Source organism: Vulpes lagopus, chromosome 1 (genome assembly GCF_018345385.1).
Source record: "Vulpes lagopus strain Blue_001 chromosome 1, ASM1834538v1, whole genome shotgun sequence".
Taxonomy (NCBI): domain Eukaryota; kingdom Metazoa; phylum Chordata; class Mammalia; order Carnivora; family Canidae; genus Vulpes; species Vulpes lagopus.
The window spans coordinates 148,780,577-148,797,807 of record NC_054824.1 but is presented as its reverse complement, the minus strand read 5'-3'; the positions used below and the strand labels follow the sequence as shown (position 1 = coordinate 148,797,807).

Genomic DNA, 17,231 nt, shown 5'->3' with positions numbered 1-17,231 from the left:
CTCTGCCTGTGTCTCTGCCTCTCTCTCTCTGTGTCTCTCATGAATAAATAAATAAATAAATCTTAAAAAAAAAAAGTTCAGAATGGAACCTGCCCCGAGAGCAGAACTCAGTATATGCTCACTGCTCTTTCTTCTCTTCCTCCTCTTCACATTATCACCGCCCCTGCTAATGGTGTTCTGTTAATGTTCTCTATGCAGTATTCATTACAATCTACCATTGTTAAGTCTTCAAGTAATTTACACAGTATTTTGTATTTTCAGAACACCTTTATATATATTATTTCATCTGTTCCTCTTAACAACCAATGTAAATTAGCCTGAATCTATTTTAAGAAACTCAAGGAAGTAACTTATCCAGGAATAGAATTCATTAGAACTCAAGTCCAGACCCTAGTTTTCTGACCCTGAAGTCCAGGTATTTTATTAATTTATATTTTTCTTTATCAGGTAACATTTTATATGTAAAAAATCACACGCTACACAATACATTATCACAAACAACAAAATGAAGGTATGTAAGACTAATACCCAACAAAGGACCGAATTACTGTTGGTTGTTACAACTATCTTTGTGTTCCCATCTGCTCCATCCCCTGCTTTCACCCCACTGCTGAAAAAAACCATCAGCCTGGGGTTTTTGTTTTTGTTTTTGTTTTTAAGATTTTATTTATTTATTCATGAGAGAGACAGAGAGGGGCAGAGACACAGGCAGAAGGAGAAGCAGGCTCCATGCAGGGAGCCCAACATGGGACCCGATCCCGGGTCTCCAGGATCACACCCTGGGCCGAAGGCGGCGCTGAACCGCTGAGCCACCTGGGCTGCCCGAGCCTGGGTTTTATACTTCTCTTTCCCTTCTCATTTTTTATTTATTTTTATTTTTAAGTTTTAAAAATTTTATTTATTTTTTTGAAAGAGAGCAAGCACTCATGCGCAAGCAGTGGGGAAGGCAAGAAGGCCAGGGAGAGAGAATCTCAAACAGACTCCCCGCTGAGCATGGAATCCAACTGAGGCTCAGTGTCATGACCCTGAGATCATGACCTGAGCCGAAATCAAGAGTGGGACACTCAGCTGACTGAGCCACCCAGATGCCCCTTCCCCTCCCATTTTTTTTCAATGTTATTGAAGCACAATTTCCATACAAAAAAAATCACCATTTTAAGTGTGTAATTTGAGGAGTTTTGACAACTGTATACATTCATATAACTATTACCCCAAGCACATCTTCATCATGCCAAAATCTTCTTCCCAGTCCTCTTTACAATCAGTCCCTCCTCCATCCAGGCCCAGGCAACCCAGTGCTTCCTGTTACTATCAGTAGGTTTTCCTTGCTTTAGAATTTACTCTAAATAGAATTTTTCAGGATAATTTTCCAGAGGCACCATCTTGTTACACGTATGATTAGTTCATTCCTTTTCATTGCTGAGTAGTATTCTACTCTTAGACTATACCACAATTTGCTTATCCATTCACCTGTTAATAGACATTTGGGTTGTTTCCATGTTGGGGATATCATGAATAAAACTTCTAATATTTTGAAAAAGATTTTTTTTATCTATCTGTTTAAGAGAGAGCATGAGCAGCGGAGGGGATGAACAGAACTTCTGTGAAGTCTTTTCTGTGGAGATATGATTTCATTTCTCTTAAGTAAAGAACTGGGGGTGGAATTGCTGGTCATAGGGAAGGTACATTTTTAATTTTCTAAGAAACTGCCAAGCTGTTCTCCAGGATACCCACCAGTGGTATGTGAGGACTCTAGTTGCTCCACATCCTTGCTGACATTTACTGTTGTCAGTTTTTTTTTTTTTAATTTAGTCATTTTAGGAACATGAATATCATTGTGGTTTTAACTTGCTTTTCCCTGATGACTGGGTATGAACATTTTTAGTTTTGAATTCGCCTCTATAGAAGCCGGACATTATCAACATTTTGTACTTAGTTTAAGTATTTTTTTCAGTGTACTGTCCTGATATCACTCAGATGTTTGTACTTACGTTAATTAATGAGATATTCAGAAAATATAAGACATGTTCATTCATGAATGATTTAGTCTTATATCGTGAATTTTTGGGGAATTTTACCCTAAAGAGAACTCCTGGGCGGCGCACCCGGCTGGCTCAGTTGGAGGAGCATGTGACTCTTGATCTCCAGGCTTTGAGTCCAAGCCCTGTGGTGAGTGTAGAGATTACTAAAAAAATAAATAAATAAAATTTTAAAACAAGAAAGAGAGAACTCATGGGGGAATGGGAAATAACTCAGGGACATTTCTGTAGATTATGTGTTAGAATTTAGATTAAATCTAACTGCTCCTTTTAGAACTCTTTAACTCAGGGTCTATTAAGCATCTGTCATGCATTCAGCCATTTTTCTTTCTTTCTTTCTTTCTTTTTTTTTTTTAAATCAAAGTGGAGTTTTTGTTGGTAGATGTGAAGTGAATGAAGTTGAGAATAACAGACTCACTAGATCTTTGGGTTCAGGAATACCGATTACAGAAATTCATGCTAATATTAACAGAAACATAAGCAATGATAAGTTTTATACTAGAATACTCGTCAAAAATTCAGAAAATATTTTTTATTAATCAGAGTGGGTCAAACATTTAACTTCATTTTTTCTTGGAACACCATTGAAATGTCAGAAAGGCATTCTTTGTTTTTTATGGGTTTTGTTTTTAAAGATTTTATTTATTTAAGACAGAAAGAGAGCACAAGTGGAGGGAGCATCAGAGGGAGATGCAGACTCCGCATCAAGCAGTGACCCCGATGTAGAGCTCAATCCCAGCACCCCAAGATCATGGGCTGAGCCAAAGTCAGACCCTTATCTGACTGAGCCACCCAGACACCCCTAGAATGCATCCTCAAAGGCAGAAACCCACAGTGACAGAATTGACAAGGAAACAGCAGTGGATGTGACATCCAGAAAGATCCAGAAGCTGGAAAGCAGGTAGATGAATGGCAACTAGCTTATTACACCAGAGAAAGCTGAAAGCTGAGTGTCCACAGGAACAATATCAAGTCCTGCCTGGAAAGGTTTGGGAATGGGAAGCACAGAGGTGCCTCTAATGCCCAGCATACAGGGTTGGACTGGCAATGGGAGGTTGGGTCGAAAGACTCTACAAGAAACACTTAGACATTTATAAGCCCTTTCTACCAAGCAGGAAGTTGTTTATTTCGTAGAGCGTCTGAACTGGAAGAACTGTGGATGTGCATCAGGCACAACTCAAGGAAGGGGTATTATATAGAAAATGAGGACTGAGTGCAAATCTTAACCCCTGAACAGTGGCAAGAGCCTTATCTAGAACCCTGGTCTCCTGCTTCCTCTCAGAGACACTGGCTACTTGTCCAGGAGATAAAACCTCCAGATATTCATATTAAAATTCATATTAGGGCAGCCAGGGTGGCTCAGCGGTTTAGCACCTGCCTGCAGTCCAGGGCGTGATCCTGGGGACCCAGGATCGAGTCCCACATCGGGCTCCCTGCATGGAGCCTGCTTCTCTCTCTGCCTGTGCCTCTGCCTCTCTCTCTGTATATCTCTCATGATTAAATAAATAAAATCTTTTTAAAAAAATTTCATATTAAAGGCCTCCCAGCAAATGGCCCAGGCCCTCTTTGTCCCATACGGAGGACTGACTCCTCCTGGAGAACTTGCCTTTAACCACAGAGCTGCATGTTGTCTCATTTAAGAAAGCCTCAGATAGGAAAGACAAAACCAAATCAGCCTGTCAAGCCCAAAGAAGCTCAAAGGAAATAAAATGGAGAGAACAGATGAAAGCTTTAAATAAATGAACAGTGTCACAGGTTAGAGAGAATATTGTATACATAAAAACAAGAATAAGGAGCTGTTTTAAAATAAGAAAAACATTCAGGGAAAGAAAATGCTCTTTGAAGTTAAAAAGAATGATACCCACAATAAAAAATTAATTACAGGGCACCTGGGTGGCTCAGCTGTGCGCCTCGACTCTTGATTTCAGCTCAGGTCATGATCTCACGGTCGTGAGATCAAGCCCCACGTCAGGCTCTGTGTTGAGTGTGGAACATGCTTAAGATTCACTGTCTGCCTCTGCCCCTCCACCCCTCACTCTCCTGCACTTTCTCTCTAAAAAAATAAATAATAAAAATTAAAATTAATTAGAAAAGTCAAAAATTGAGGCAGCATCCCCGAAAGTTAATCTGAAAGCAAAGAGGAAGAGTGTGGCAGGAAAGGTAAAGATGAGCAGTCCATGAGGCCAGATCTGAAGACAAGCATTCTAGAATGAGAGAACAGAAAGCAACAAATAATTAGGGAAATAATACAGGAAAATTCCCAGAATTGAAGTTCATGAGTTTCCAGGTTCAAAGTCCCACCAAGTACCCAAAACAAAGAAAGAGAAACTTCAAGAAGCTTCAGGACCAGGACCAGATACAAGGAAAATAATCTAAATCTTCAAGGATGCAAATGTAGGTTATGGGAGATTGGCATTCAGATTAGTTGAGAGACTCCGCAGCCCTACCAGAGCGGGACACGGTACAGCATAGTCAGGGGTGAAGGAAAAGACTTTCAGATCTAAACAACCTTAGGTTTACCTTCCATATGCCTTAAAAAGAAAAAAAAAATTCCAAGAGAATAAGCAAAGAGAAGACCTGGGATTCAGAAACAATGTTTCTAGCACAGAACCAGAGGGAATTCCAGGGATCACGGAAGGGAACTCCAAGGATCACGGGAAGGGAATTCCAGGACAAGCCCTGTGTAACTGGCCTAGAGAGCAGCTCCGGTTAGGAGCTCAAGAAGGTATCTTGTGTGGTTTTTTTAAGATTTTTTTTTTTTTTTTTTTACTTTTTAAAGTAAACTCTACACTCAATGTGGGGCTCAAACTCAAAACCCTGAGATCAAGAGTCACATGCTCCACTGACTGAGCCAGCCAGCTGCCCAAAGAAGGATATAATTTAAAACTGATGGTATAGGGATCCCTGGGTGGCGCAGCGGTTTGGCGCCTGCCTTTGGCCTAGGGCGCGATCCCGGAGACCCGGGATCGAATCCCACGTCGGGCTCCCGGTGCATGGAGCCTGCTTCTCCCTCTGCCTGTATCTGTTGATACATAGGATATACTTGTATATCTGTCAGAGTCTGGAGATATGTAGGCAAGGATTTTTTTTTTTTAAGGATTTATTTATTTATTTATTTATTTATTTATTTATTTGATGGAGAGTGAGCACAAGTAGAGGGAGTGTCAGGCAGAGGGGCAGACTTCCTGCTGAGCAAGGAGCCTGATGCAGGGCTCCATCCCAGGACCCTGTAGGGATCATGGCCTGAGCCAAAGGCAGACACCTGAGCCACCCAGGCGCCCCAGCAAGAATTTTTATTACATGAAGGAATGAGGCAGTTACCAAGAGTACGCAAAATAAGTGGAAAAGAGAAAGGAAAATATATCCTACTACACCGTGTGAGTCAGTCGTGAATACTACTTATAAACCCATAGCAAGGTAAATGTGAATATCGATTTGCCCCAGAATTGTGTTGAATTGTAGTGAGAAGCTAGAGAAGGGGAAATAATATACCACTGGGGGAAAGGAATAGAAAGAACCGAGAGAACTAATCCTCTTCTTCCCCAGTAGGTAGTTTTTAAAACTGAAAAAATCAGCAACAGCATAAATGTTATCTGTTGGTAAATGGAGGGTAAATATGAAAGGAATTATAGAAAGCCAGTAAAGTTCAAAAAACCATCTTTCAACCTTTGAAAAAATTACTTGTTCCATGAATAATGAAGAACTCTGCATTCATATTCGTGTTCTGAACAGTGTTAATTTCTATATGTAAAGGGTTATTTAATATATAATATTAGAGTATTTACCCTCTCTAAGGACCCCATTAAACCAGCAGATGCAATTTCCACTGGAGAGGTTTCAAATTTTGTTGTGTCACACATATTATTCACATCTGTCCCTTGCCCTTTCCTCCTGTGCAAAGTGTTGTTTTGAACCTTAAACAACTTGTTTTTCTTCGTCTTCAGAGAGTGAAAGTTGTCTTGGCGCGGTGCCAGGGGGAGAAAGCCAGCGTCATCAAGAGCAAACCCGGGAGAGGAGTAGCCCCTGCTGTCCTCACATGGACAGGCTGGCCGATCCCCCGCGCCTGCCTGTAACTTCAGGGAAGGACCACGGGGGGGAGGAGCCGCTCTGCAGCGCTGAGGCCCCACGGGAGCTGCCCGCCCAGCCCTGGGACGCCTGCGAGGATGACAGCCGCCTGCAGCTGCCTCTCCCGGGGCCCAGCGGAGATGTGGCCACAATAGGCCTGGCTGCAGACCCCGCCGTGGCGCTCCCCAGCAAGTCCATGAGAGAGCCGCTCATCTCCCCCGGCTCTGACCTCATAGCACCTGCGCTGATCTCCGAGGGAAGATATTCACAGACTCACAGAAAGGGACTCCGTTTACCACTTAAGGATGCTTCGGAGGCGTTGCCCACGGACCGACTGGAACATAGGGAATTCAATGAGCTGCAGCAACCTGATCTCCCAGACAGCGATGGAAAATCACCGCTGGAGCCGCCTGACCCCCAGCGCTCTGAGAGCGCACTTGGTGAGGGTAATAAGGTGTCTGTCTTAAGTGCAGCTCCTCCAGGGGTGTGTATGGCCCCGGAGGAGGTGGTGAATGAGGACGATCGAGTCAGCAGAGAGACTGAAGACTATTTGAACAGCCTTTTAGAAGGTTGCTTAAAAGACACCGAGGACTCCCTGTCCTGTGAAGAGAACCAAGAGGAAGACTCGGACCTCCTTCCAGATCTTTCTCCTGAAGAAGCCTCCTACAGTCTGCAGGAGGATCTGCCTTCCGACGACAGCTCTCTTTCTCTTGATGACCTCGCAAAAAGGATAGAGATTGCAGAGGTAAGTTTGGGATTTAATAGAAGAGCAATTAAAAGCAAGAGGAAATTTAAAAAACACCTCTGCTAAATAGTGCCTTGGTTTTGTACATTTTCCCTGGTTTCCAACATGACAGGGAAATCTACCTAACATAAACTTTTAATAATTAGTAATTTTATTTTGTATATGGATTGAATAAGATGACTTTTGATCATGATGTTTATACCTCAGGAACTTTTATTGCATGCCTCCAGGGAAAGTTAGTGTTAGCAACACTGTTTCTTATTCTGCTGTCACTTTGACAGTTCTGGCTATTATGATCAAGGCAAGATTACTTACATTCTTGTAAGAAAATCTCATTTTTCCCCCACATACATCTAGAAGTTAAAACACATACTCACTATTTCTTATGATTATTACTATATTTTTTAATTCTTTAAAAGATTACAAAAAAAAAGATTACAACAGAACAAAGGAAACGTTTTATTATTTTTTTTAAGGTTTTATTTATTTATTCATGACAGAGAGAGAGAGAGAGAGAGGCAGAGGGAGAAGCAGGCTCCACGCAGGGAACCCAACGTGGGACTCGATCCCGGGTCTCCAGGATCACACCCCGGGCCAAATGTGGCACTAAATCGCTGGGCCACCGCGGCTGCCCACGTTTTAAAATACAATGAGAAACTGGGTGGATTCTCAAGCCATTAAGTTATATGTTGTAAGTCTTCTCTTTCTTGTAGTATTACTTTATAAGCTGTAGTTTGATCAGATTTCATACTTACTGCTTCACTAAGACAAATTTTATACATAATATAAAGTTTCTCCAAACAGTAAGGAAGCTGGTCAAAACAAAACATATCATGGTAGACAGGATCAAGATGATCAGTCTTCTTTGTTTGATAATACAATTTTTTTAAGTTAAGAGGGAAAAAGGGGGTGCCTGGGCAGCTTAGTCAATGAAGCGTCTGCCCTTGACTCAGGTCATAATCTCAGGGTCCTGAGATCGAGCCCCCATCAGACTCCTTGCTCTGTGGAGAGCCTGCTTCTCCTTCTCCCTCTGCCCTTTCCCCTGCTTTTGTGCTGTCTCTCAAATAAACAAAATAGAAATCTTTAAAAAATAATAATAATAAAGTTAAGGGGGAAAAATCCATATGCAAACTGTAGCCCCAGTGGAAGGTGGCTTTGTTCAGTGGAAAGAACAGTCTTACACAGTCTAAAGTCACATACAGACCCACCCACTAGCAACCCTGCAGAGTTCCTGCTAACCTCTCCATGTATGTTTCCTCCCCTGAAAATTAGGATACCAACTACTCTTCCTGTTTTTCATCTTCTAGGATTTTCCAAGTAAGCTTTTAAGTCCCATTTATAGCCATTGTTTTCTCTTTCTGCATCATCATTGGAGGGAAAAAAACAAACTTTAAGTAGAAACTGAAAAAGCAACAGAGCCAGAATGGACAGCAGAGTACCCAGGAAAGCAGCGCCCTGCAGGAGCTTGCTCAGATCCTCAGCTGTCAGGCCACTGGCTTGCTGCATTGCCACTTCTAGTCAGCTCCCCAGCAGCTAGTCCTAATTTGTTCTTGACTAAGTTAGATAAAATAATAAAGCACTTGATCTATTATTCATTCGTTTATTTTAACTAGATCTTTTTATTACCATTTGCAAGTCAGTCCTCTATAAACTATGATTTTTTTTTTTTTTCCTAATTTCCTCTTGAGATTGTTTCATAGTACTTAATGAGTGCAGAGTTTCTGTTTGGGTTGATGAAAATTTTAGAAATAGATACTAGTAGTGGTGGCACAACATTGTGAATATAATTAATACACTGAATTGTTAAGACTGCAATTTTATATTAGACATACCTTACCACAATTTTTTCTTAAAGTTAAAAAAAAATTAAAGAGAGGGGTGCCTGGCTGGCTCAGTGAGTGGAGCATTGCAACTCTTGATCTCGGGGTCATGAGCTCGAGCCCAACATTGGGTGTACAAATTATATAAAAATAAAATCTTCAAAAGAATAGTGTTTTCATTAAAATAAAATAAATAAATAAAGCCAGTAGTAAAATACTGGACCCAGTATTCCTTCCCTTGTTCATTTTCACCAGGCTTCTGATACAGGGAACTATCAAAACGGAAGTCACACCTATATTCAAATCTAGCTGTAATACCAAAAGTTTCCCCTTCCCTGACCACTGCTTTTCACACCAATGATCCAGTTGACCCTGTGGAGAAAAGACAGAAGGTCTAGTTTTAGATTTTTAGGTATAAATGGTGAAGGGTCAGAGTGCTCCTGATGGGTCTCCTACTTTACAGAATACCTGTAGTCGGGGTTTGCTATTGAACTACAGCCACATGGAGTGTTCTTCCTTCAGCTCATAACGTCAGTTTTTCCTACTAGATAACACCTCACAGGGGTAGAAACTTATTTTTTTTAATGAGTCAGTCGTGAATACTACTTATAAACCCATAGCAAGGTAAATGTGAATATCGATTTGCCCCAGAATTGTGTTGAATTGTAGTGAGAAGCTAGAGAAGGGGAAATAATATACCACTGGGGGAAAGGAATAGAAAGAACCGAGAGAACTAATCCTCTTCTTCCCCAGTAGGTAGTTTTTAAAACTGAAAAAATCAGCAACAGCATAAATGTTATCTGTTGGTAAATGGAGGGTAAATATGAAAGGAATTATAGAAAGCCAGTAAAGTTCAAAAAACCATCTTTCAACCTTTGAAAAAATTACTTGTTCCATGAATAATGAAGAACTCTGCATTCATATTCGTGTTCTGAACAGTGTTAATTTCTATATGTAAAGGGTTATTTAATATATAATATTAGAGTATTTACCCTCTCTAAGGACCCCATTAAACCAGCAGATGCAATTTCCACTGGAGAGGTTTCAAATTTTGTTGTGTCACACATATTATTCACATCTGTCCCTTGCCCTTTCCTCCTGTGCAAAGTGTTGTTTTGAACCTTAAACAACTTGTTTTTCTTCGTCTTCAGAGAGTGAAAGTTGTCTTGGCGCGGTGCCAGGGGGAGAAAGCCAGCGTCATCAAGAGCAAACCCGGGAGAGTAGCCCCTGCTGTCCTCACATGGACAGGCTGGCCGATCCCCCGCGCCTGCCTGTAACTTCAGGGAAGGACCACGGGGGGGAGGAGCCGCTCTGCAGCGCTGAGGCCCCACGGGAGCTGCCCGCCCAGCCCTGGGACGCCTGCGAGGATGACAGCCGCCTGCAGCTGCCTCTCCCGGGGCCCAGCGGAGATGTGGCCACAATAGGCCTGGCTGCAGACCCCGCCGTGGCGCTCCCCAGCGAGTCCATGAGAGAGCCGCTCATCTCCCCCGGCTCTGACCTCATAGCACCTGCGCTGATCTCCGAGGGAAGATATTCACAGACTCACAGAAAGGGACTCCGTTTACCACTTAAGGATGCTTCGGAGGCGTTGCCCACGGACCGACTGGAACATAGGGAATTCAATGAGCTGCAGCAACCTGATCTCCCAGACAGCGATGGAAAATCACCGCTGGAACCGCCTGACCCCCAGCGCTCTGAGAGCGCACTTGGTGAGGGTAATAAGGTGTCTGTCTTAAGTGCAGCTCCTCCAGGGGTGTGTATGGCCCCGGAGGAGGTGGTGAATGAGGACGATCGAGTCAGCAGAGAGACTGAAGACTATTTGAACAGCCTTTTAGAAGGTTGCTTAAAAGACACCGAGGACTCCCTGTCCTGTGAAGAGAACCAAGAGGAAGACTCGGACCTCCTTCCAGATCTTTCTCCTGAAGAAGCCTCCTACAGTCTGCAGGAGGATCTGCCTTCCGACGACAGCTCTCTTTCTCTTGATGACCTCGCAAAAAGGATAGAGATTGCAGAGGTAAGTTTGGGATTTAATAGAAGAGCAATTAAAAGCAAGAGGAAATTTAAAAAACACCTCTGCTAAATAGTGCCTTGGTTTTGTACATTTTCCCTGGTTTCCAACATGACAGGGAAATCTACCTAACATAAACTTTTAATAATTAGTAATTTTATTTTGTATATGGATTGAATAAGATGACTTTTGATCATGATGTTTATACCTCAGGAACTTTTATTGCATGCCTCCAGGGAAAGTTAGTGTTAGCAACACTGTTTCTTATTCTGCTGTCACTTTGACAGTTCTGGCTATTATGATCAAGGCAAGATTACTTACATTCTTGTAAGAAAATCTCATTTTTCCCCCACATACATCTAGAAGTTAAAACACATACTCACTATTTCTTATGATTATTACTATATTTTTTAATTCTTTAAAAGATTACAAAAAAAAAGATTACAACAGAACAAAGGAAACGTTTTATTATTTTTTTTAAGGTTTTATTTATTTATTCATGACAGAGAGAGAGAGAGAGAGAGGCAGAGGGAGAAGCAGGCTCCACGCAGGGAACCCAACGTGGGACTCGATCCCGGGTCTCCAGGATCACACCCCGGGCCAAATGTGGCACTAAATCGCTGGGCCACCGCGGCTGCCCACGTTTTAAAATACAATGAGAAACTGGGTGGATTCTCAAGCCATTAAGTTATATGTTGTAAGTCTTCTCTTTCTTGTAGTATTACTTTATAAGCTGTAGTTTGATCAGATTTCATACTTACTGCTTCACTAAGACAAATTTTATACATAATATAAAGTTTCTCCAAACAGTAAGGAAGCTGGTCAAAACAAAACATATCATGGTAGACAGGATCAAGATGATCAGTCTTCTTTGTTTGATAATACAATTTTTTTAAGTTAAGAGGGAAAAAGGGGGTGCCTGGGCAGCTTAGTCAATGAAGCGTCTGCCCTTGACTCAGGTCATAATCTCAGGGTCCTGAGATCGAGCCCCCATCAGACTCCTTGCTCTGTGGAGAGCCTGCTTCTCCTTCTCCCTCTGCCCTTTCCCCTGCTTTTGTGCTGTCTCTCAAATAAACAAAATAGAAATCTTTAAAAAATAATAATAATAAAGTTAAGGGGGAAAAATCCATATGCAAACTGTAGCCCCAGTGGAAGGTGGCTTTGTTCAGTGGAAAGAACAGTCTTACACAGTCTAAAGTCACATACAGACCCACCCACTAGCAACCCTGCAGAGTTCCTGCTAACCTCTCCATGTATGTTTCCTCCCCTGAAAATTAGGATACCAACTACTCTTCCTGTTTTTCATCTTCTAGGATTTTCCAAGTAAGCTTTTAAGTCCCATTTATAGCCATTGTTTTCTCTTTCTGCATCATCATTGGAGGGAAAAAAACAAACTTTAAGTAGAAACTGAAAAAGCAACAGAGCCAGAATGGACAGCAGAGTACCCAGGAAAGCAGCGCCCTGCAGGAGCTTGCTCAGATCCTCAGCTGTCAGGCCACTGGCTTGCTGCATTGCCACTTCTAGTCAGCTCCCCAGCAGCTAGTCCTAATTTGTTCTTGACTAAGTTAGATAAAATAATAAAGCACTTGATCTATTATTCATTCGTTTATTTTAACTAGATCTTTTTATTACCATTTGCAAGTCAGTCCTCTATAAACTATGATTTTTTTTTTTTTTCCTAATTTCCTCTTGAGATTGTTTCATAGTACTTAATGAGTGCAGAGTTTCTGTTTGGGTTGATGAAAATTTTAGAAATAGATACTAGTAGTGGTGGCACAACATTGTGAATATAATTAATACACTGAATTGTTAAGACTGCAATTTTATATTAGACATACCTTACCACAATTTTTTCTTAAAGTTAAAAAAAAATTAAAGAGAGGGGTGCCTGGCTGGCTCAGTGAGTGGAGCATTGCAACTCTTGATCTCGGGGTCATGAGCTCGAGCCCAACATTGGGTGTACAAATTATATAAAAATAAAATCTTCAAAAGAATAGTGTTTTCATTAAAATAAAATAAATAAATAAAGCCAGTAGTAAAATACTGGACCCAGTATTCCTTCCCTTGTTCATTTTCACCAGGCTTCTGATACAGGGAACTATCAAAACGGAAGTCACACCTATATTCAAATCTAGCTGTAATACCAAAAGTTTCCCCTTCCCTGACCACTGCTTTTCACACCAATGATCCAGTTGACCCTGTGGAGAAAAGACAGAAGGTCTAGTTTTAGATTTTTAGGTATAAATGGTGAAGGGTCAGAGTGCTCCTGATGGGTCTCCTACTTTACAGAATACCTGTAGTCGGGGTTTGCTATTGAACTACAGCCACATGGAGTGTTCTTCCTTCAGCTCATAACGTCAGTTTTTCCTACTAGATAACACCTCACAGGGGTAGAAACTTATTTTTTTTTAAGATTTTATTTATTCATGAGAGAGAGAGAGAGAGAGAGAGAGAGAGAAAAGCAGAGACACAGGCAGAGGGAGAAGCAGGCTCCATGCAGGGAGCCCAATATCGCACTCGATCCCAGAACTCCAGGATCACGCCCTGGACTGAAGGCAGGTGCTCAACTGCTGAGCCATCCAGGCGTCCCAGGGGTAGAAACGATTTACGTTTTAAACTTGTCTTTCCTGTGAAGTTCTCTTCTGTAAGTGCTGCTTCCCTTTCCTAAAATTCTATTGATCTGTTAAGTTGTGCTATTTTAAGAACCCCAAAAGCTACATATGATTAACAAAACTAATTTATATTCCTGTGATAATGGTGAACAGATTGTTTCTGAATATTTCCTCTCCATTCTGAGGAATATGCTTCAATAAATTCTGCCTCACCCTGACAGGAAAAGAGCTTTAAAGTTTCAAAACTAAAAAATCACTAGTGCAGGATGCTTGGGTGGCTCAGTGGTTGAGCATCTGCCTTTGGCTCAGAGCATGATTCCAAGGTCCCGAGATTGAGTCCTGCATCAGGCTCCCCTGAGGGAGCCTGCTTATCCCTCTGCCTGTGTCTCCACCTCTCTCTCTGTCTCTCATGAATAAATAAATAAAATCTTTAAAATAAAATTAAAATTAAAAATCACTAATGCTTACAATTTCCTTACTACCTTAAGAGTGAAGTTTTGGCCTAAATAAAATGTCCAGGCGATACTGGGTTTGCTTGTAAGTGCAAACTTCTTTCTTTTCTTTTCTTTTTTTTTTAATTTTATTAATTTATTTGAGAAAGTGCATGAGCTGAGGTGAAGGGCATGGAGACCGAGACGGAGAAGCAGACTCCATTGAGCAGGGAGCCTAACTTGGGGCTGGATCCCAGGACCCTGGGAACATCATCTGAGCTGAAGGCAGATGCCTTTCCAACCAACTGAGCCACCCAGGCACCCTGCAAACTTCTTTTTAATCCAAACACTGTTGTATGTTCTCAGCAGCATCCTACTAAGGCTCTCTGTTCCATCAAGTGCTGATTATACAGTGAGGATTCAGATGAACTTCTGATTTCATCTGTTGGGGCCTCACTTGGGTAATTTTCCTGGACTTGTTTTTAAAATATTTTTCATGCTTCCATATTTTGGTGAATAGAAGATACAGAGCATAATGTCTTAATAACCAAATATTTGCACACAGTGTGTTCATGCCCTCCGGAGCCACAGAGGCTGCTAGGTCTACTCTCTTCCAGATTGCTGTGCTGCCCTAGTGAGTCCTCCAGTCTCTCTTCCAAACCGACCCTTGCTTCTGTGAGTGACTCTGCCCCTAAGCAATTTCCTCACTGGTCTTCACTCTGCCAACCTCTGTGGTTATGGTGGAATGGTCACAATGAAAGTCACTGCCACATTTTCCCAATTTGTTGGTCTCCCTGCTTTCATTCTCTTGGCACTTCCGCATTGCTCAACTGTGGATGCGGTGCTGCTTGGCTTTGACAACCATCACCAGCCCATTGGGAGCGTTTGCTGTTGTCTTTCAAACAATCAGGGGCACCTGGGTGGTTCAGTGGTTGAGCGTCTGCCTTTGGCTCAGGGTGTGATCCTGGGGTCCTGGGATCAAGTCCGCATCAGGCTCCCCCGCAGGGAGTCTGCCTCTCCCTCTGCCTATGTCTCTACCTCTCTCTGTGTGTCTCTCATGAATAAATAAATAAAATCTTTAAAAAAAAAATTAGAGACGCCTGGGTGGCTCAGCAGTTGAGCACCTGTCTTTGGCCCAGGGCCTGATCCTGGAGACCCGGGATTGAGTCCCACATTGGGCTCCCTGCATGGAGCCTGCTTCTCTCTCTGCTTCTCTCTTTGCCTATGTCTCTGCCTCTCTCTCTCTGTGTCTCTCATGAATAAATAAAGTCTTTATTAAAAAAATTAGGTTCATCACATCAAATGAAATAATTTATGCAGAATCTCATGGAGAATGAAAACTGTTTACACTAATTTAATTCCAGGATGTAGAGATGTGTAAATGAAACTTTTCTGGGTTTTTTTTTTTTTTGAAGATTTTATTTATTTATTCATAGAGATACAGAGAGAGAGAGAGAGGGGCAGAGACACAGGCAGAGGGAGAAGCAGGCTCCATGCAGAGAGCCTGACTTGGGACTCGATCCAGAGTCTCCAAGATCACGCCCTGGGCTGCAGGTGGCACTAAACCGCTGCGCCCCCAGAGCTGCCCTTTTCTGGGTTTTAGAAGCAGTTTTAAATCCAGAACAACTTTTCTAGGTAAAATGATAGCTTAGTATCTGAAGCACTGATGTTCTTTCCTATGTAAAAAAAGAGCATGACACCCTCTCACTGGAAGTATAACTGGCACTGTTTTAATTTCTTTAAAAGATTTTATTTGAGAAAAAGAGCACAAGTGGAGCAGAGGCAGAAGCAGACTCCCCACTAAGCAGGGAGCCCGACATGGGGCCCAATCTCAGGACCGCAGGATAATGACTCGTGCTGAAGGCAAACACCCAACCAACTGAGCCACCCAGGCTCCCCAACCGGTGCTATTTTTAAAAGCATCAAAAACATTCATGCTCATTTCATAGATATTTAACATAAGAAGTGCATCACATGTACAGTGTCAGCAAGGTAGAGATTCACTCTTTTGGGGTCCCTCCTCAGTAATTTTTATGTGACTTCTGTGTGTACAATGATTGCAGATGCAGTGGCTAAAAATTCAGATAGGGACACTCCATATATAAAGCCTGCATTCCCAACAGGTGTCCAAATCCAAGTGTTATCTGTTGGCTGAATTTCACTATCCTAGTTTTGGGGAAAAGATGAAATTTTATTACAATACCCATGAAATTCTGACATTATTTTAATGTCAAAACCCAAACTGCCTCTACCCAAGGAGCCTGGTAATGCCAATAAATCACTGACTTGCTTGGTTCTGGAACCTGGGAGGGTTGTGTTACCTTCTTTTAAAACCCTTCAGCTGTTATGGGGCATCTGGGTGACTCAGTGGGTTGAGCAGCTGACTCTTGACTTGGGCTGAGGTCATGATCTCAGGGTTGTGGGACTGAGCCTCCCCATAGGCTCCACACAAAGTGGAGAGGCTGCTTGTCCCTCATTCTCTCTACTCCTCCCCCTGCTTCTGCTCTCTATCTCTAAAATAAATAAATAAAATCTAAAAAACAAAAACAAAAACAAAACACTACCAGTTCTTCAGCTGTACCTAGCATCAAACCTGACACAAGAAATGAGTTATTCAAATTCAAGATGGTGTCATGATCCAACCCCATACTGCTAATAAAAGTCCACTCTGGGATCCCTGGGTGGCTCACAGTGGTTTAGCGCCTGCCTTTGGCCCAGGGCGTGATCCTGGAGACCCAGGATCGAGTCCTGCATCAGGCTTCCTGCATGGAGCCTGCTTCTCCCTCTGCCTGTGTCTCTGCCTCTTTCTTTCTTTCTTTCTTTCTTTCTTTCTTTCTTTCTTTCTTTCTCTCTCTCTCTCTCTCTCTCTCTCTCCCTCTCCCTCTCTCTCTCTCTCTCTCTGTGTCTCTCATGAATAAATAAATAAATCTTTAAAAACAATAAAAGTCCACTCAGCTTGTAGTAGGTTGTTCCGTAAGGGAGTAGGAGTGAGGGAATTGTTTTTGTTTTCTGAGTAACATTGAATATTGGGGAAATTTCATGAAAATTAATCTGTCTTTTCATATTGAAAAGAATCATAGTATATAATTTAAGAGATCCCCTTCGTGAGCACATTTTAGCAGCATGATACACCATATGAAGATAAACCATTTATTTTTCCTCATTAATATATACATGTGTAATCTATTTGTGGGGACTGATACGGTATGTTCAGAAAACTATAATAAATGTTTCAGATTGCAATTGATACTTGTCTTTAAAAATTATGTTATAATCATTTTAAATTTTTGTTTAATTTATTTATTTATTTATTTATTTATTTATTTATTTATTTATTTATGATAATCACACACAGAGAGAGAGAGAGAGGCAGAGACACAGGCAGAGGGAGAAGCAGGCTCCATGCACCGGGAGCCCGACGTGGGATTTGATCCCAAGTCTCCAGGATCGCGCCCTGGGCCAAAGGCAGGCACCAAACCGCTGCGCCACCCAGGGATCCCCTATTTTAAAA

General features: G+C 41.9%; 1 protein-coding gene across 6 annotated transcripts in view; it reads left to right on the top strand.

Moving 5' to 3' along the window:
- CNST (consortin, connexin sorting protein) overlaps positions 1 to 17,231 on the top strand; it is a 131,256-nt gene that overhangs the window by 101,028 nt on the left and 12,997 nt on the right. For 4 of the 6 annotated variants that reach the window (XM_041750635.1, XM_041750628.1, XM_041750606.1 and 1 more), the window contains one exon: positions 5,984 to 6,849. In XM_041750635.1, the coding sequence (XP_041606569.1) occupies positions 5,984 to 6,849 (866 nt within the window). Of the gene's footprint in view, positions 1 to 5,983; positions 6,850 to 9,820; positions 10,684 to 17,231 lie in introns of all 6 variants that reach the window. The other 2 variants (XM_041750644.1, XM_041750620.1) reach the window with 1 other exon arrangement.